Source organism: Medicago sativa, chromosome 2, assembly GCF_051527215.1.
Source record: "Medicago sativa cultivar Bolivia chromosome 2, Bolivia_mono, whole genome shotgun sequence".
Taxonomy (NCBI): domain Eukaryota; kingdom Viridiplantae; phylum Streptophyta; class Magnoliopsida; order Fabales; family Fabaceae; genus Medicago; species Medicago sativa.
The window spans coordinates 76,964,915-76,985,391 of NC_140750.1; the positions used below are offsets into that span (position 1 = coordinate 76,964,915).

General features: G+C 30.8%; 2 protein-coding genes, 1 long non-coding RNA gene and 1 pseudogene across 4 annotated transcripts; 2 read left to right on the forward strand and 2 right to left on the reverse strand.

Moving 5' to 3' along the window:
• Positions 1–216: 216 nt before the first annotated feature.
• Positions 217–2,155, reverse strand: LOC146950923 (uncharacterized). The gene is made up of 2 exons (XR_015027734.1): positions 856–2,155; positions 217–771 (listed from the first exon to the last, which is right to left on the reverse strand). It is a non-coding gene; the product is annotated as an uncharacterized LOC146950923 (long non-coding RNA).
• A 7,661-nt stretch (positions 2,156–9,816) lies between these two features.
• On the forward strand, positions 9,817–10,557 carry LOC146950924 (putative histone H2A.1). The gene is made up of 2 exons (XM_085746861.1): positions 9,817–10,110; positions 10,196–10,557. The coding sequence occupies exons 1-2, from the start codon at positions 9,904–9,906 to the stop codon at positions 10,433–10,435; spliced, it is 447 nt and encodes a 148-aa protein (XP_085602987.1). The 5' UTR covers positions 9,817–9,903; the 3' UTR covers positions 10,436–10,557.
• Positions 10,558–15,717: 5,160 nt separating this feature from the next.
• LOC146950925 (uncharacterized) lies at positions 15,718–16,278 on the forward strand. The gene has a single exon (XM_085746862.1). The coding sequence runs from the start codon at positions 15,720–15,722 to the stop codon at positions 16,251–16,253; it is 534 nt and encodes a 177-aa protein (XP_085602988.1). The 5' UTR covers positions 15,718–15,719; the 3' UTR covers positions 16,254–16,278.
• Positions 16,279–17,056: 778 nt separating this feature from the next.
• LOC146950926 (ACT domain-containing protein ACR9-like) lies at positions 17,057–20,236 on the reverse strand (annotated as a pseudogene). The gene is made up of 6 exons (XR_015027735.1): positions 20,027–20,236; positions 18,905–19,120; positions 18,698–18,803; positions 17,998–18,349; positions 17,601–17,885; positions 17,057–17,447 (listed from the first exon to the last, which is right to left on the reverse strand). The product of XR_015027735.1 is annotated as an ACT domain-containing protein ACR9-like (transcript).
• Positions 20,237–20,477: the final 241 nt, after the last annotated feature.

Below are 20,477 nucleotides of genomic sequence, written 5' to 3' on the forward strand. Positions count from 1 at the left end.
AAAAACTATTATTGAAACCATAAGTGTGGTTTAATGGTTTTGCTATGGGTATGGTTTCTGTGAGTTGTACTCCAAAACCATTTTGCTGTGGAAATGGTTTATGTGAGTTGTACTCCAAAACCATTAGATGTACTTAATGGTTTTCTTTGATCCAACATGGTGCATATCACAATCAAAAATAAAAAACATATGGAATTTTCTAACCTTAACAGAACATTTTCAAAACCATCAGATTCAGGCACCAACTTTGAATTCTTAGCAACAGAATCACAATTCTCAGAAAAATTCCCAATTTGATTTCGACAATTTCTCAAACCAAATCCATCATCAATTTTCCCAAATTCAAATCAATCCCTAATCCCTCCAACTCATTACTCCCAATTCTCCTCCTCTTCAACGTCGTCCTTTCACAATCAACGTCGTCCTTTTTCTTCCAAAAATCAAGAATGCAAAGGAACTTGAAAATCTCCAGCAAACTTCATCACCAAACCAATCAAACCCATCATCTATATGTAACCAAAATTGAAAATCATAGCAAGATTCGAATTCAAACACAAAATCATCGGTAGTAACAGTTGACAAATTCCTGAAAGGATGGGACCTGAGAATTGAACCAAAACAAGTGAATGAAATAAAAGTGAAGAAAATATGAATTTCAATCAAAACAGAACACAGTAACATACCTTTAATTTTCTCAATGCGTCTCTTGATTTTTTGTGAACAAGCTTCACAATACATGTGAACTTTCAGAATCACTATCATAACCTTAGGCTGCACCATATAATAAAATAAAAATGATAAAAATGATCCATCACAGATTCAGATAAATTTAAAAAGAAAAAAAAATTAATTAACCTCTTCAGCTTTCTTTTCTTCCTCTGGCTTAGGTTTCTCTTTCTCTTCAATTTTTTTCTCTTGTTCTGAAGGTGGTTTTGGGATCGGAGAAAGAAGCTCAACTTGTCTATGACTCTTCCTCAGAACTCTTTCAAGAACCTTCAATGGATCCGCTTTTTCTCCTTTAACAACAACCTTGTGAGATTTGCAATCAGTAACCACATCTTCATAATTATAAATCTACACGATTTCACGCATAGCGTTCCGCAATTCAAAATTGAAATCTCTACAAATTCACAATCACGCAAACTTGTCATGAATTACAATACACACATACCTTAGAAGAATAGGGATGATCTGCAATTCCGTTTGGGATCGGCGACCTAGGAATCGAATAAGCTGTTTGTGCAAAATAGCTTATTTTGTGCAAAATAGTTGTTTTGCACAAATAAGCTGTTTTGTATAAATAAGTTGTTTTGAATAAGCTGTTTTGCACAAATAAGCTATTTTGTATAAATAAGTTGTTTCGAATAAGCAGTTTTGTATAAATAAGCTGTTTTGAATAAGCTGTTTTGCACAAATACGCTGTTTTGTATAAATAAGTTGTTTCGAATAAGCTGTTTTGCATAAATAAACTGTTTTGAATAAGTTGTTTTGCATAAATATGTCGTTTTGCATAAATAAGTTGTTTTTAAAATGAAATTGGAATAAGCTGTTTTGTATAAATAAGCTGTTTTGAATAAGTTGTTTTGCACAAATAAGCTGTTTTGTATAAATAAGTTGTTTTGAATAAGCTGTTTTGCACAAATAAGCTCTTTTGTATAAATAAATTGTTTCGAATAAGCTGTTTTGCATAAATAAGCTGTTTTGAATAAGTTGTTTTTGCATAAATATGTTGTTTTGCATAAATAAGTTGTTTTGAATAAGTTGTTTTTTAAAATGAAATCGGAATAAGTTGTTTTGTATAAATAAGCTGTTTTGAATAAGCTGTTTTGCACAAATAAGCTGCTTTGTATAAATAAGTTGTTTTGAATAAGTTGTTTTGCACAAATAAGCTATTTTGTATAAATAAGTTATTTCGAATAAGCTGGTTTGCATAAATAAGCTGTTTTGAATAAGTTGTTTTGCATAAATATGTTGTTTTGCATAAATAAGTTGTTTGGAATAAGTTGTTTTTTAAAATGAAATCGGAATAAGCTGTTTTGTATAAATAAGCTGTTTTGAATAAGCTGTTTTGAACAAATAAGCTGTTTTGCATAAATAAGCTGTTTTGAATAAGCGGTTTTAAAAAAAGTGATCCTAATAAGTTGTTTCGAATAAGCTGTTTTGCATAAATAAGCTATTTTGAATAAGTTGGTTTTTAAAATTAATCGGAATAAGCTGTTTTGCACAAATAAGCTGTTTTGTATAAATAAGTTGTTTTGAATAAGCTGTTTAGCACAAATAAGCTCTTTTGTATAAATAAGTTGTTTCAAATAAGCTGTTTTGCATAAATAAGTTGTTTTGAATAAGTTGTTTTGCATAAATATGTTGTTTTGCATAAATAAGTTGTTTTGAATAAGTTGTTTTTTAAAATGAAATCGGAATAAGTTGTTTTGTATAAATAAGTTGTTTTGCACAAATAACCTATTTTGTATAAATAAGTTGTTTCGAATAAGCTGTTTTGCATAAATAAGCTGTTTTGAATAAGTTGTTTTGCATAAATACGTTGTTTTGCGTATATAAGTTGTTTTGAATAAGTTGTTTTTTAAAATGAAATCGGAATAAGCCGTTTTGTATAAATAAGCTGTTTTACACAAATAAGCTGTTTTGTATAAATAAGTTGTTTTGAATAAGCTGTTTTGCACAAATAAGCTATTTTGTATAAATAAGTTGTTTCGAATAAGCTGTTTTGTATAAATAAGCTGTTTTGAATAAGTTGTTTTGCGTAAATATGTTGTTTTGCATATATAAGTTGTTTTGAATAAGTTGTTTTTTAAAATGAAATCGGAATAAGATGTTTTGTGTAAATAAGCTATTTTGCACAAATAAGCTGTTTTGTATAAATAAGTTGTTTTGATTAAGCTGTTTTGCACAAATAAGCTAATTTGTATAAATAAGTTGTTTCGAATAAGCTGTTTTGCATAAATAAGCTGTTTTGAATAAGTTGTTTTTGCATAAATATGTTGTTTTGCATAAATAAGTTGTTTTGAATAAGTTATTTTTTAAAATGAAATCGGAGTAAGTTGTTTTGTATAAATAAGCTGTTTTGAATAAGCTGTTTTGCACAAATAAGTTGTTTTGTATAAATAAGTTGTTTTGAATAAGCTGTTTTGCACAAATAAGCTATTTTGTATAAATAAGTTGTTTCGAATAAGCTGTTTTGCATAAATAAGCTGTTTTGAATAAGTTGTTTTGCATAAATATGTTGTTTTGCATATATAAGTTGTTTTGAATAAGTTGTTTTTTAAAATGAAATCGGAATAAGCTGTTTTGTATAAATAAGTTGTTTTGAATAAGCTGTTTTCCACAAAGAAGCTATTTTGTATAAATAAGTTGTTTCGAATAAGCTGTTTTGCATAAATAAGCTGTTTTGAATAAGTTGTTTTGCATAAATATGTTGTTTTGCATAAATATGTTGTTTTGAATAAGTTGTTTTTTAAAATGAAATCGGAATAAGGTGTTTTGTATAAATAAGCTGTTTTGAACAAGCTGTTTCGCACAAATAAGTTGTTTTGTATAAATAAGTTGTTTTGAATAAGCTGTTTTGCACAAATAAGCTATTTTGTGTAAATAAGTTGTTTCGAATAAGCTGTTTTGCATAAATAAGCTGTTTTGAATAAGTTGTTTCGAATAAGCTGTTTTGCATAAATAAGCTGTTTTGAATAAGTTGTTTTGCATAAATATGTTGTTTTGCATAAATAAGTTGTTTTTTAAAATGAAATCGGAATAAGCTGTTTTGTATAAATAAGATGTTTTGAATAAGCTGTTTTGAACAAATAAGCTGTTTTGCATAAATAAGCTGTTTTGAATAAGCGGTTTTAAAAAAAGTGATCCTAATAAGTTGTTTCTAAAAAGCTGTTTTGCATAAATAAGCTATTTTGAATAAGTTGGTTTTTAAAATTAATCGGAATAAGCTGTTTTGTATAAATAAGTTGTTTTGAATAAGCTGTTTTGCACAAATAAGCTGTTTTGTATAAATAAGTTGTTTTGAATAAGCTGTTTAGCACAAATAAGCTCTTTTGTATAAATAAGTTGTTTCAAATAAGCTGTTTTGCATAAATAAGTTGTTTTGAATAAGTTGTTTTGCATAAATATGTTGTTTTGCATAAATAAGTTGTTTTGAATAAGTTGTTTTTTAAAATGAAATCGGAATAAGTTGTTTTGTATAAATAAGCTGTTTTGAATAAGCTGTTTTGCATAAATAAGCTATTTTGTGTAAATAAGTTGTTTTGAATAAGTTGTTTTGCACAAATAAGCTATTTTGTATAAATAAGTTGTTTTGAATAAGCTGTTTTGCATAATTAAGCTGTTTTGAATAAGTTGTTTTGCATAAATATGTTGTTTTGCATAAATAAGTTGTTTTGAATAAGTTGTTTTTTAAAATGAAATCGGAATAAGCTGTTTTGTATAAATAAGCTGTTTTGAATAAGTTGTTTTGAACAAATAAGTTGTTTTGCATAAATAAGCTGTTTTGAATAAGCGGTTTTAAAAAAAGTGATCCTAATAAGTTGTTTCGAATATGCTGTTTTGCATAAATAAGCTATTTTGAATAAGTTGGTTTTTAAAATTAATCGGAATAAGCTGTTTTGTATAAATAAGTTGTTTTGATTAAGCTGTTTTGCACAAATAAGCTGTTTTGTATAAATAAGTTGTTTTGAATAAGCTGTTTTGCACAAATAAGCTCTTTTGTATAAATAAGTTGTTTCAAATAAGTTGTTTTGCATAAATAAGCTGTTTTGAATAAGTTGTTTTGCATAAATATGTTGTTTTGCATAAATAAGTTGTTTTGAATAAGTTGTTTTTTAAAATGAAATCGGAATAAGTTGTTTTGTATAAATAAGCTGTTTTGAATAAGCTGTTTTGCACAAATAAGTTATTTTGTATAAATAAGTTGTTTTGAATAAGTTGTTTTGCACAAATAAGCTATTTTGTATAAATAAGTTTATCGAATAAGCTGTTTTGCATAAATAAGCTGTTTTGAATAAGTTGTTTTGCATAAATATGTTGTTTTGCATAAATAAGTTGTTTTGAATAAGTTGTTTTTTAAAATGAAATCGGAATAAGCTGTTTTGTATAAATAAGATGTTTTGAATAAGCTGTTTTGAACAAATAAGCTGTTTTGCATAAATAAGCTGTTTTGAATAAGCGGTTTTAAAAAAAGTGATCCTAATAAGTTGTTTCGAATAAGCTGTTTTGCATAAATAAGCTATTTTGAATAAGTTGGTTTTTAAAATTAATCGGAATAAGCTGTTTTGCATAAATAAGTTGTTTTGAATAAGCGGTTTTTAAAAAATCATTCTAATAAGTTGTTTTGCATAAATAAACTATTTCGAATAAGCTATTTTGCATAAATAAATTGTTAAGAAAAAAATTATAATATGGGGTTTTATTAGGCCCACAAATAAATAGATTTTATAGTGGACCCAAATAATTCTTTTCACTTGGGATGTAGAAAACAATTATGTTGGGTGTAGAAAACAATTATACACGGTGCATAAGGATCTCCTTATGCATAATAACTTTTGCCATATCCGTGTAGCTACCATTTGAATTTTACTTACATGACAATTAATATTTTTTTTATTGTTAGCTTTTAAGTTATACTTCCGTTATATTGCGGTCCTCTATGTTTCCTTTTTTGATGGTGTGAATCACATCTTTTGTTCTTTAACTAGAGATAAACCATTCAAGTGCCCATTCACCATGTTTGACACTAGAGATGAACGAGTCATCCTTTTGGATTCATAAGTTTGAACTATTTCTTCTAAATGAAGACAATGTCGTGAAAATTCAAGTACTCCCATTTCAAGGTTTTTGAATTGGTGAATTAAGATTTAAAGAGGGAGAAGTGAAGGGATTAAGGAATAATCTTACATGTTGATGTGAGTTTTGAATAAGTTGTTTTGAAAAAGTTGTTTTGCATAAATATGTTGTTTTGCATAAATAAGTTGTTTTGAATAAGTTGTTTTTTAAAATGAAATCGGAATAAGTTGTTTTGTATAAATAAGCTGTTTTGAATAAGCTGTTTTGCATAAATAAGCTATTTTGTGTAAATAAGTTGTTTTGAATAAGTTGTTTTGCACAAATAAGCTATTTTGTATAAATAAGTTGTTTCGAATAAGCTGTTTTGCATAATTAAGCTGTTTTGAATAAGTTGTTTTGCATAAATATGTTGTTTTGCATAAATAAGTTGTTTTGAATAAGTTGTTTTTTAAAATGAAATCGGAATAAGCTGTTTTGTATAAATAAGCTGTTTTGAATAAGCTGTTTTGAACAAATAAGTTGTTTTGCATAAATAAGCTGTTTTGAATAAGCGGTTTTAAAAAAAGTGATCCTAATAAGTTGTTTCGAATATGCTGTTTTGCATAAATAAGCTATTTTGAATAAGTTGGTTTTTAAAATTAATCGGAATAAGCTGTTTTGTATAAATAAGTTGTTTTGATTAAGCTGTTTTGCACAAATAAGCTGTTTTGTATAAATAAGTTGTTTTGAATAAGCTGTTTTGCACAAATAAGCTCTTTTGTATAAATAAGTTGTTTCAAATAAGTTGCTTTGCATAAATAAGCTGTTTTGAATAAGTTGTTTTGCATAAATATGTTGTTTTGCATAAATAAGTTGTTTTGAATAAGTTGTTTTTTAAAATGAAATCGGAATAAGTTGTTTTGTATAAATAAGCTGTTTTGAATAAGCTGTTTTGCACAAATAAGCTATTTTGTATAAATAAGTTGTTTTGAATAAGTTGTTTTGCACAAATAAGCTATTTTGTATAAATAAGTTTATCGAATAAGCTGTTTTGCATAAATAAGCTGTTTTGAATAAGTTGTTTTGCATAAATATGTTGTTTTGCATAAATAAGTTGTTTTGAATAAGTTGTTTTTTAAAATGAAATCGGAATAAGCTGTTTTGTATAAATAAGATGTTTTGAACAAATAAGCTGTTTTGCATAAATAAGCTGTTTTGAATAAGCGGTTTTAAAAAAAGTGATCCTAATAAGTTGTTTCGAATAAGCTGTTTTGCATAAATAAGCTATTTTGAATAAGTTGGTTTTTAAAATTAATCGGAATAAGCTGTTTTGCATAAATAAGTTGTTTTGAATAAGCGGTTTTTAAAAAATCATTCTAATAAGTTGTTTTGCATAAATAAACTATTTCGAATAAGCTATTTTGCATAAATAAATTGTTAAAAAAAAAATTATAATATGGGGTTTTATTAGGCCCACAAATAAATAGATTTTATAGTGGACCCAAATAATTCTTTTCACTTGGGATGTAGAAAACAATTATGTTGGGTGTAGAAAACAATTATACACGGTGCATAAGGATCTCCTTATGCATAATAACTTTTGCCATATCCGTGTAGCTACCATTTGAATTTTACTTACATGACAATTAATATTTTTTTTATTGTTAGCTTTTAAGTTATACTTCCGTTATATTGCGGTCCTCTATGTTACCTTTTTTGATGGTGTGAATCACATCTTTTGTTCTTTAACTAGAGATAAACCATTCAAGTGCCCATTCACCATGTTTGACACTAGAGATGAACGAGTCATCCTTTTGGATTCATAAGTTTGAACTATTTCTTCTAAATGAAGACGATGTCGTGAAAATTCAAGTACTCCCATTTCAAGGTTTTTGAATTGGTGAATTAAGATTTAAAGAGGGAGAAGTGAAGGGATTAAGGAATAATCTTACATGTTGATGTGAATTAGATTGTCACACGTGATTCTTTTCTAATGGAACTTTTTAAAAAACTAACTGTGCAAACATAAATGACCAGTTAAAAAAACAAAAATATTATAGAATTAATTAATATCGAAAACTGGTCTAACATAAAGGTCTGTAGACGGGTTTTACCTATATATTTTGGTATAAAGAGTTTAGCGGCAAGATTCACACACACTAAATAAAGTGTCGTGAGCTCGTATATGCGTCCAATATATCAAATGTTTATGCACTTTTTTACAATTTGCGATTTACTTTCTAGATGATTTTTTTTAATAAAATCCTTTTCAAAAGCGGCTTAATCATCACCATTTTTTTATGTACATAAACGAAACGATAAATAATTATTGAAACTCACACGCATACATGAAGAGGTCGGGGATTGAACCCGATCACGGCGCCCGGTCTAACAATTTCATTATTTTTATCAATTGAGTTAGAATTTGTGGATAAACATCACCAATTAAAAACGTAGAAGCTCTTATTAACATTATTAATAATATCTTTATAAGTATTTTTTGAGAGCATTATTATTATTATTATTATTATTATTATTATTATTATCACCATCTTTTAAAAAAATCGTTGACTCAATTAATTATCCTCTAGAACTTGGTTCTTATTGGTCCATTTTAGGATACACGGATTGCCACATAAGTGATACAGAGCCATTGATAAGTTCTAATCTATCGTCCTACATTTTTTAAAATCCAAGTTCCTAACACTATAAGAGCTCACCATCACACGCTCCACTCCTCATCATTTCTTCACAACACAACGAATTCACCATTAGAGTTCAATTTGAAATGGACAACGGAAGCACAACTGTGAACAACAGAGCCGGTGGAAGGAATGAGGGAGAACCGAGGAAGAAGGCGGTGGCCCGATCCACTAGAGCTGGTCTTCAGTTTCCCGTCGGAAGAGTTGGTCGTTACTTGAATCAAAACTTATTGTGATTACAGAATATATTAGGTTATTGTGATTCAGATGATTAACGACGATTAGGGTTTACTTGAACCCCCCTTCGTCTTTATTGGAATTATCTTTTAAGAAATAAAACAGCTTATGTGGTGAATAATTGATTTAGTGAATCCCAACGGTAAAACCCACACTGGTTTCTTTAGATAACTTGTGTGGGACCAACTAGAGCCGTGTACTACGTTTTTCTAAAGAAAGGAGTAATGACGGAAACGACTCAAACCTTAACTTCCTAACCTCTATAAGAAGTAGTAACTAGAAAAGTCAATGAACTGATAAAATTCTGGGCTGTCAGTGTCTGCTTTAATCCTACAGATCAATCCCTAAGGTTACACCTGTAGTTAACCAATTGACGAAACATTAATGAACGAGCATGTTTAATTAAAATCTCAACACGATAAAAAAACATAAACTGAATGAAAACTTTATTAATAAATTCCAACAAATAAGAAAGGGTTCATCGTGAAACCCTAATAAAGAGATTTAGTTGCTCATGGCAACATATATCATAAGAAAACAATAGAAAAACATATCCGAGAGAGAATAAAAAAAATGAGAAATCCTGCCTTGAAACAATGATGCTTGACCCTTACACCGTCAAATGTTTCTGAATAATAAAATAGTGTGCAAGAGTCTCTGTTTATAACATGATGTTAGTTATGGTTTAAGAGAAGAAAAATGAGATTTATCCACCGATCCAGCTTGGAAAACACATATGTTAGCCAATCCAAAAAAAGATAAAATTATAACTACAATTGGAAGAATGAAAAACGAACATAACAATTTTTTTAACTCTTCTTTAAAAAAATGTTTTTTTTAACTCAATTAATTATCTTCCAGAACCTTTTTTTTTTTTTTTACAAATTATCTTCCAGAAATTTTTATTTATTTTTACAAATTATATTCAAACTCAATAAATATGTCCACACCGCTAATTGGCTCCTATTGGTCCATTTCAGGAGACACGGATCGCCAGGTAAATGAACGTGAGCCATCGATAACTCCTAATCCAACGGTCTACATTATTTCAACACAAGTCCTTACAACCACCGTTACAGTATAAATCCTTGCAAACACATTCTCCACTCTCATCTCATCATCACACTCTCCATTTCTCACAAATTATTCTTACATCACAGCGATTTCGTAGCAAAAAATCTCAGAAATGGACGCAAGCACGAAGACGAAGAAGGGAGCTGGTGGAAGGAAAGGTGGTCCAAGGAAGAAGGCAGTGACAAGATCCACCAGAGCTGGTCTTCAATTTCCAGTTGGAAGAATCGGTCGTTACTTGAAGAAAGGAAGATATGCTCAGCGTGTTGGTACTGGTGCTCCTGTTTACCTAGCTGCTGTTCTTGAATATCTTGCTGCTGAGGTGAATTTCAATTTCAATTTTCCATCTTTTGATTTTCAAATTTGAACCCTAATTTTGATGGAATTGAAATTTGATTTGTGTTCAGGTTCTTGAATTGGCTGGAAATGCGGCCCGTGATAACAAGAAGAATAGGATAATTCCAAGGCACGTGTTGTTGGCTGTGAGGAATGATGAAGAACTTGGAAAATTGTTAGCTGGAGTTACAATTGCACATGGTGGTGTTCTTCCAAACATCAACCCAATTCTTTTACCTAAGAAGAATGAGAAGGCATCAACTGCTACCAAGTCTCCATCCAAGGCTACCAAATCTCCAAAGAAGGCTTAGATTTATTTTCTAGGGTTTGGTGATTTAGTTTTTGTTTGGTGTTTGTAGCAATGCATTTTGGATCTCAGTGTTTTCTGATGTAGGAGTCTGATTCATGAATGAAAACATCTTGTTTTTACTCATTTTTGTTGCTTAAACAATTCATCTAATTTGATGCTACTATGATTGTGTTGTGCCTACATATCTATAATCTATGTCCTTGATAATTATTGTTATGAGCTATATTTCGCAATTACTACTGGTATACATTTCACATTGATTTTGAGCTCCAATCATATTAGGGGAAATAATAAGAAATTGCGGTTCAATTAATTCAATTTATGTCATGTTAGTTGTTAATATCTAGATAAATACTCCAGTAGATATGCTACAATGTGAAACTGGTTATCCCCATAAGCCACTTTACTTCTTATGATATGCCAAAATGCATAAAGGCTCTGTTTGGTAAAAATAGCGGATAGCTGATAAGCTAGCTGATAGCTTTTACCTGATAAGCTAGTTGATGACTGATAAGCTAGTTGAAGTGTTTGGTAAAATTAGCGGTTCAACTAACTTATAAACGTAAAATGACATAAAAGGGTATTTTTAATGCATTATAAAATTTGTATCAATTGATATTTAAATATTTAAAATTTCATAGTTTAAACATATTAATCTAATATGTCTTTCATATGTTATTTTTAAATTCATAAATTGGCTAATGTTTTATTTAAAATTGATTTTATTTCAGTTTTTAGACTTTATAAAAAAATTAAACAAAACCTTTAAAAAAAAATAATTGTTACCCTCTAAAACAAAATTAATCGTATTGACCCAAAATCAAACAAAATTTTGTTTTTAGACTTAAAAACAAAATTAAACATAACGTAATATGATTTATTTAGGTAAACGTAACATATATTTTTTTTTAAGGAAAAATGTAGTTTTTATTTTTGTAAACATGAGCATATATTTTGTAAAAAAAAATAAAAGCATGAGCATATATATTTAGTTAAAGTGAAATCTGGGATTAAAAGTGTCATGTTTTTCTTCAACGTAGTTATTTATTACAAAGGGTAAATATGGATTTTGTTAAATTGATAAGGGTAAAAATGAGACAAAAAATGAGAAGCTATAAGCTATAAGCTCAAACGCTACTTAGAATAGCTTTTGAAAAATAGCTTATAAGCTCGTGAAATAAGCTATAAGTTCATGGTCAAAAAGTGTTACCAAACAGAGTTTTTTTTTTGTCAAATGAGCTTATAAGCTATAAGCTAAGAGCTAAAAGCTCTTTTTTGTGGTTTACCAAACAGACCCAAAATAAGTTGTTTCAAACAGTCCAATTCAAAGTTTTTCTATCATATATCATAGGTGTGTCGTTAACTCAATCTAACCTTGAATAAAAGAGGCCACACAACCAACACACTACTCCGAGAGATTTGACTAGGCAGAAGAGAAAGAAACAAACCAAATAATTGACATGGTAGCTTTAGAAGCGGGCAAGGCAATAGCGGCTCTAGGGCGGGTGAATAACGCAGGCGTTGGGAGGCCAATGCTTGAAGAATGAGGTTGAAATTTGTGGAGGTGGCTTCGGTGGAGGGGGAATTGGCTCTGGTTTGACAACAATACCGAGCTTGTTTGTCTTGGAGGTGGATGATAGTGTCTTGTACATGGAGATTTCATGGCGAGCTCTTCTTCCGCAATATGATTTTGAGGAACAACATAAAAAAACCACCTAAAAAAAAATCCCACAAATACGAGGGGGCACCAACTATTACATTTTAGAAGACTAAAAGATTGATCACCAATGAGTGGAGAAAGCCAGACGACCTATCAGTGGGGGATCTTGACTTATTTTCTTGGGGGTGCCAAACTATTATGGAATATATACTAAAATGATTCAAGTATTAGCAAAAAATGTTAAGGGTTTTCGTGGTTTGATTTGCTTAAAATGGGCGTGGATGGTGCGGTTTATAAAATATTTAAAAATTAAAATTGGGGGAATGTTTTTTTTGATAAAAAATATAAAATATTTAAAAATTAAAATATTTAAAAATATAAAAAAAATATATAAAAACACACTAACAATGGGTCGAACGCACGACCTCTAAATTATAAAAGCACCCACTATCCACTGCAACAGCAACAACTGGGGGGTACCATGGGTCCCCAAGACTTAGGGGTGTTCGCGGTGCGGTTTGGTTCGGTTTTGAGCATAAATGTCATCCAAACCGCGAGATAAAAAAACATGCGGTTTGGTTTGGTTAGGTTGATTTTTAAAAAGTCATCCAAACCAAACCAAACCAAACAAATGCGGTTTGGATTGGTTCGGTTTGTGCGGTTTATCGCGAGATAAAAAAATATCACATTAACTCTAATATTGCAAACTTAACACATGACATTTTATTTTGCTGCTTATATTATAAAATATTAGGTAAAACTTATATCAAAATAGGTAAAATTAAGAAGAAACATAAACATGAAACAAATTATTGGGAAGTAAAGGAAATAAATTCATCACTGGAAATGAATTGAAAGAGATAGAAAGGAATTAGAATCGAGCCTGATGGTGCAACAATGGAAAAATCGAATCAAATGAGATTATTCTTGGGCTATGTAATTAGGCTAGTACATGTTTAAGTAATATTCATTATTCTTGCGGTTTGGTTTGGTTTGGTTCGGTTGCTGAGATGCAAACCACAAACCAAACCGAACCGCGCGGTTCAGTACAAAAGTCATCTGAATTCATCCGAACCAAGTGCGGTTTTTTGCGGTTTCGGTTTGGATTGGTTTGGTTTGCGGTTTTTCTATTGGGTTGGTTCGGTTTTGAACACCCCTTACCCCAAGTAGATCCGCCACTGCGACCTATGGAAAAGAAGCAAGAGAACATGGATGGTGGTCGCCACTTAACCCTAGCAGAGCTGAGTTAGGAAAAAAAGCATTTGTCAATTTCTTTGTAGAAAATATCAAATTTGATCAGTAACCTATCAGTATTAAGGAATTACAAAGTGATACCAATGAAGATGTAACATGGATTCTCTGATATGATAATATGGAAAGTCTGATTGATGTGCTAATGGCTGTGAGAACCATCGCCATATGGAAGAATAATATAAATGACATTAACGGTGGATCTTGTCAAGTTCATTTTGTGAATACTGCATTAATCATCCATGCCCTAGATTCCCTAGCAAGTTGCATTAATAGATGTTTCACAAAAGCATGATGTACAAAGGACTCTGTTTACTGCACATAGGTTACTGATTTCTGTAGTCACCAAAAAAGGCAGAAAATAAAGGATCAGTAATTGAATAATACACCCTTCGATCTCGAATGTAAGAAACAAAACAATAAAATACAAGGTTCCTCTTTCTCAAGCGAGGCTTAGAGAATAACTGAATTCATTTCAAGTAACGAATTCAATCATCATTGTTATTTTACTTATATACTTCCCATAAAAAAAAAAAACAAACACAAATTTAACTACACCAGTGAGAAGCTTGCCAATATAAAATATTTTGGCCATAAATTGTAATTTAATAATAAGGTTTCATGGCATTCTTTGTCAAAAAAAAAAAAAAAGGTTTCATGGCATTCATTTCTCCTTTGACCTTTATCCTACTTCTCCGCGTTCAATTGATATAGAATCAAGTTCCACCTAAAAAAAGTATATGTATGTGTGTGTGTAAATATATATATATATATATATATATATATATATATATATATATATGGGATAGGATCAAATGACACTAAGGTGTCAAATTAAATTTTGACACCAAATCTCAACCTTTTGTTTTATTTGATCTAAAGGTTTATAATTAGTCACTTAATCCTCATGTGACATGAAAATCTGCACTTGCCTTCAAAAGAATAATATCTCAACCTGCCTAATTTAATCCCTAATTTCTCGGCTCTCTCTCCCCCTCTCTCATTTAGCTTTAAAACAAGAAGGAGCGGTGATAAAAAATACAGCAAACTTTTGCCATTATATACATTTCAGGTTCATAACATAATATCACTACAAACAAATGACTCCTACAATATATGTATGCATGATACATAAACGGTGCTTCTTGCTGCAATCCAAATTTTAAATCCTTACATCCATAGAAATGTATATTCTAAAATAAATAAAAGATGAACTTTTCTCAAGCATATCATGTGAATAATTGCATATGCAAACATATTTTTTAGGACAAGTGACCAACGATATAAAAGCAAAGGCAGTGGTCATTAATTACTCATTATGAAGGTTTTTTTTAGAATATACATGAATTAGGAAAACCTGAAGGTTGAAGAAGACACAAAATTGGAAATAATAATAGTCATGTGAGCTACATTAATGAATTAATATGAGCCTTTGATCAAATATTAATAAATGGTTGAGATTTGGTGTCAAGATTAATTTGACACCTTGGTGTCATTTGATCCTATCCCTATATATATATATATATATATATATATATATATATATATATATATATATATATATATATATATATATATATATATATATATATATATATAATTAAAAAAAAGGGGGACAATATGTAATTAACTAGGCAATCTATCCTCTCATAACCAAACTAGACAATCCATCAAACTCTGTTTATTACATGAGATTATATTCACTCTGACAATCACTCACTAAATCGTTTTCTAACAAGAAAATTATTTAACAATATTATGTGTTCGATCATTAATATAACATAATGATATTTAACTTTAATCCGTTTCTTAAAAAAAAACCTTCAAATTTTAAAATTTAATATAAATAATATTAAGTGTTCGGTAAATGCAACTTAGTTAATAGCTCCACAGAAATATAGGGACCGTAATTCGAACCCCAAATTCCCTACTTCTCCGCATTTAAATGTGTGTGAGTAGTCATGACAATGAGGCGGGATGGCAACGAAATTTTTTTTGAAGAATTATTTCTAAAGTAATCTGTTCCCTCTCAATAATTTAGAATCAATATTAAAACTTATTTGAAAAAAAAAGTTGTACACAACCGTTCCCCAAAACTCAAAACATTCTATTTATGTAATCTCTTGTAACAATTCAAACTTTGCATTAATTATGCACAAATTACATATTGAATGTAGTTTCCTCTCCCTTGCCGTAACAAGATTGACCCTAGTCCCTACAATGCCTCAACTGAGCTGATTAATTCAAAGCAAGTAACGAATCAACACGTTTTAAATAGATAAATAAATTAAGAAATTAACTTCAATAAATTATGCGTGAACAAATACACAATACTAAAAACACAATTAACCCAAAATTACAAGATTAACCACAAATGCAGTTGCGTCAGAGTGCAAGTAAGTTTTGTAAACGTGCTTCCACGTCACCTCTTCTACTTAGTGCAACCCAATTACATAACTTCTTATTCTGCTTCGTTTCACCAACACCTATTTTTGGTGAAACTATTTTTAAGTACTTAAGTTCTTGTTGTTTATCCATTCTTAATGATAATTCATTATTCATTAATCATTCATTCATGTCTAGTTTTGTTTGGTTCCATTCATGTTTCCGGCGAGTGGGGTCCACACTGCCTTATGCAACCATATGGACCGTTCTTTTGATCGTTACCGCGGTGTTGGCGTCGTTGGCACCCGGTGTGGCCTTTATGTTTGCAGTATCTCAATCATCAAAGCCTTGTCATCATCATGAATTTGTGAGGATTCCTTTTGATTCTCCGACCGACATGGTTTGCTTGCCGGAACATGTGGTGGTTAGCACTTCCCACTTTGATTTCTTCTTACCCACGTTGTTTGCTGCTTTGGTTGTTTTTACTTCAACTTGCTTGCTTCGTTCTGTGCTATCTGAATGATGTACATTTATTTATTGATTCATAAATTTTTTCTTCCTTCTTTATCTTATCCATCTCTCTTTCCAATTCCAAGGGAAAATAGACTCGCATAATTTAGAGTTTAGCGAGAGATAAGTAAAGTTTGATCAACAATTATAGTATTGAAACTTTCCAAGATTATAGTAATTTTAGTTTTTGTTTATGGTTATCTAACATTTTCCAAGATTGATATTATGTTCTATTGCTCTGCGCATGTTTCTGTTTCTGTTTTCTGTCTATTACTTCTTGTCGAAGTAATAGACCCGATTTGAGAAGAGAGGAGTATTTACAAGCTGTAACTCTGATTCGATAGTCGAAACTCGAAACTGAATGGATTTACACTAGGATTTGTAATATCAAGAAAGTTGATATCAATTGAGTTAACAAAACTAATCATTTTCAAGAGTTTGCTGTATATTTAGGATCTTCCTCTTCTCTCTGGAGACCTTGACAAAAATTGTCATATATCTTGTTAACCGATCCTACATAATGAATCAATACATGCCTAAGTACTCTTTGTCAAGGTGAATAAGCTAGTTTATCACATGAACCCTTAGTATAGGCTATTTCTATAATCACTGATAAAATAAATGGTTCTATATAAACTTCAAATTATTTTCATAACCTACAATGAGGAGCTTATATTGTAATAATGTGAAAACAACTTTTGGAGATATCAAGCTATTTTATATAAGCTCACTCAAACACTTACACAAGTACTTATGTCATAAAATAAAGTAAACAAACTATTCTAAAAATGTCAGTGGTTCATTTTGAGCACCAGATGAAAAACCTTGCCAATTTTCAATTGTATTCTTTTTTATCATAATTTACAGTTATCTCAAAGGAAAACCTTCACAGTACTTTTTTTAATAGGACCATTGTACATTCTACCTGATCTACCTATTTTCACATACGCCTCTTCGTTGTTGTTTTCATGTATACATAACAAGAATTTACAAACCAAACACTCAATGGCGCTGCAAATCACATTGTAATTTGCCACATATCGTGTTGAATACAGACTATTTACCAACCCATTAATGTTCTCCTAACTCTATCTACAATCTGATTTCTAGCAGTCAAACTTGTTAATTGAAATTCACAGTTCTCGTCCAAAAGAAATCTGTAAACCTCCCACTCACGCTCTGATGCCGAATACCTTCCTACTTCAGCCTAACACAAAAAGAGAATTCAAGGATTATAATTTTTATTTATTACCTAACTAATAGTCTAATAGATAACATTCAATGCTTATTTCGAAATGTAATCATAATTTTATAGTAATAAAGACACTAGACTTCTTATCACATTTTTGAATTTTCTTACTGAGAAAATGCAGATTCCAAGTGTTTTAATAGCAAATGTAACATCATAAAAAACTCGAGGTCTTCCGTTTCCAGAAAGCTCAACTGGATTTGCAACCAATAGTTCGGTATCTGGTCCTCGGTCTGCAATCGTAACTCGTAACGGATGCAGCATTTCAAGTTTCAAACGAGAGCATAGTGCATTCTGCTTCTCAGGATCCAAAATCTTTTTCCCATCTTTCTGCTGAATAAATATGTCTAAATCACGATATCCCATGATATTTGGCAAAAATCGACCATATGAAATCTGCGGAAAAAATTCCAACTGTCACTAAACTGCTATGATGTAATAGTTTCCGGTACAAACACAAATTCAACACAAAGGTTTCTGATTATAGCAAAAGATAGAAAAACTATACCTTCAAATTCATGTCTTTCAAGGTTCTCAAAATGTCATAAAGAATCCCCTTGTGATCAGCACATTGTATTTGAAGTAGTGTGTGAGCTTGGCTTAGGGAATTGTCTAGTGTTACATTGGCTTTCTTCAACTTTTTCATATCTGGGCTAAGAGCTTGTGAACGAACTTCGTTATCCGACAACTCACATTGAAATAGTTCGTTGGCTAGCACAGTTGGCAGAGAAGAGATACCTTGATTATGTTGATACTCCGGTCCTGCCAATTGAAGTTCACATTTGATATACGAGTCTCCCAAAACAGCATTTAGTCTTTCACATGTCTCATTTTGTCGCTTTCTTGTGTGAAGAAGTTCCCTATTAGAAAATTGAAGCAAGTCTAGTTACTTGGCATTGACATAGACACCTGATGCGACACTAGCACCAATATGTCAACACAGACAATCCTTTGAGAAAATGAGTTAGTTGAATGCAATCACATATATCGGCGTCGTGTATGTGTTAGACACCACACACACTTTAAATCAGAAGTTCGGTGCTACGGAGCTTATAAGCAGTTGTAGTCACATAAAATAAAATTTGCAACTGATAACTTCGTAGTTGTTAAGTCTGGTTACTTTCCACCAGCACTAGCAATGAAGTCCACCAAGGCATTTAGAAAAACTATACATTCTATATTTTGTATAAATGAAAAGCACGACTCACATGTTGTCTGTTATGAAAAAGAGGTCCAAGACTTTGCCATCAGGGGTTGTAGTCACTTTCACCCTTTGAATTGTAAGTTCAAGTTCACACAGAACTTTCGTTACATCTAGAATAGTATCAATCAACAGTATTAGTATCACAATTACAGATGAAAATAATCAAAATATTGACATGGAAGATCGTTTCGAGTGAAGATATTTTGATTACCGTATAATAATCCCTTTCGATCGAGGCAACAGAATTTCAATAGATAAACAGGAGAAGATGCAGTGGGTTTCTGGACGAGATAAAACGAGGCTACACAGGGGGGACAAATTGCCTGAAGACGGTCTTTCAGATAAGAAAAACTCATCCTAGGAAGCAATATAGATTGTGGAATAACCCACAATACAATGTAGCACCACACACCATCAGTTGAAACATCTGGATAATATTATTCACGAGAGGAATATAATGATCAGCATCCCTCAAGCTGCACATAACATATGATCTAATGTTTGAATATAATCTTAACTATCTTGCAAGTCACATATAAGATTAGTGATTAGTTGACAGTGACACTTGCCATTGTAAAATTTTGCACCCATAGTTCATCAACATTAAAATATAGTTGACTATGTCAAATTTTTTATACATATAATAAGGCCATAAGCTATGAAATACTAATACAAACATGAACATCGGACATGACACTGACACATAATACTAGCAATATTAAAGGAAACAAAAGTAAATGAACGTATCACATTGTCAGACACCAAACACATCTTTACCTTTAATCGGAATATGTGCTATAAGACATAAAAATGAAACTCAAGAACATATCACGCAACTAAATTTGAAAACCTGTGGTGTATATTATACAATCAAGATTTGTTTGGATTTACTTAGAGCTTATCTTTAAAGCTATGTTTTCTGAGACTGTTTGAAGAATTTATAAGACATGTTCCTAAGAATTTGTTTGGTTTTACGGTGATAATAATTGATTTTAAGTGATTTGATTATGTAAAATTGATTCTAACTTAAAAGTGATTGAAAATAAAATGATTTATGTTTGGAAACATTCATATAAAAATGAGTTAAACTATACATTTTGTGTGTAAAAACAAATTCTAGAATAAAAAGCTGGAAATCTTAGCTTTAATTAGAATCCATTTTGGAGACAGGATCAATTCTACTCAAAAGCAACCAAACATGTTAGGATTAAATTACACCTCTAGAAACAATTTCAGCCACTCGGAAAGTAGAACCATACACTTACACAAGTCATATTAAACTGCTTATAGTTTTATACAAAAACATTAAGGAATTCACATAGAATTATAGTACCTCCTTTGAGAATGCAGAGACCAAAGCGAGACCGGTCTTGTCGGGGCAATTGACAGTGATTATAAAAGACTCACCAGGTTTGTTTCCTAGCTGAATTTGAACAGAGTCGTCATCGCCACCACGTACCCTCCTCATCATAGAAGAATTCAAACGGAAAATGATAATTTTAATATTAATAATGTTTCAGATGAGAGGGATAGGATAGCATGTGATGTTGATAGTTGATGCAGAAATCAATCAACAGCATGTATATACATACATCCCGACTACTTGTTTATTGTAGGGGTCCACGTCAGCATTCTCGAAAGTACATATGTGGGACGTGGCGGGGTACTGATACTATAGTTTCTTGGCAAATTTTTATTGGTGACGGTGACACAACTATGTTACTCTTCAGCGAAAGGTAATTAAGGATTATGGATTTTGACGCTAATTATTTATCTTCAATTAT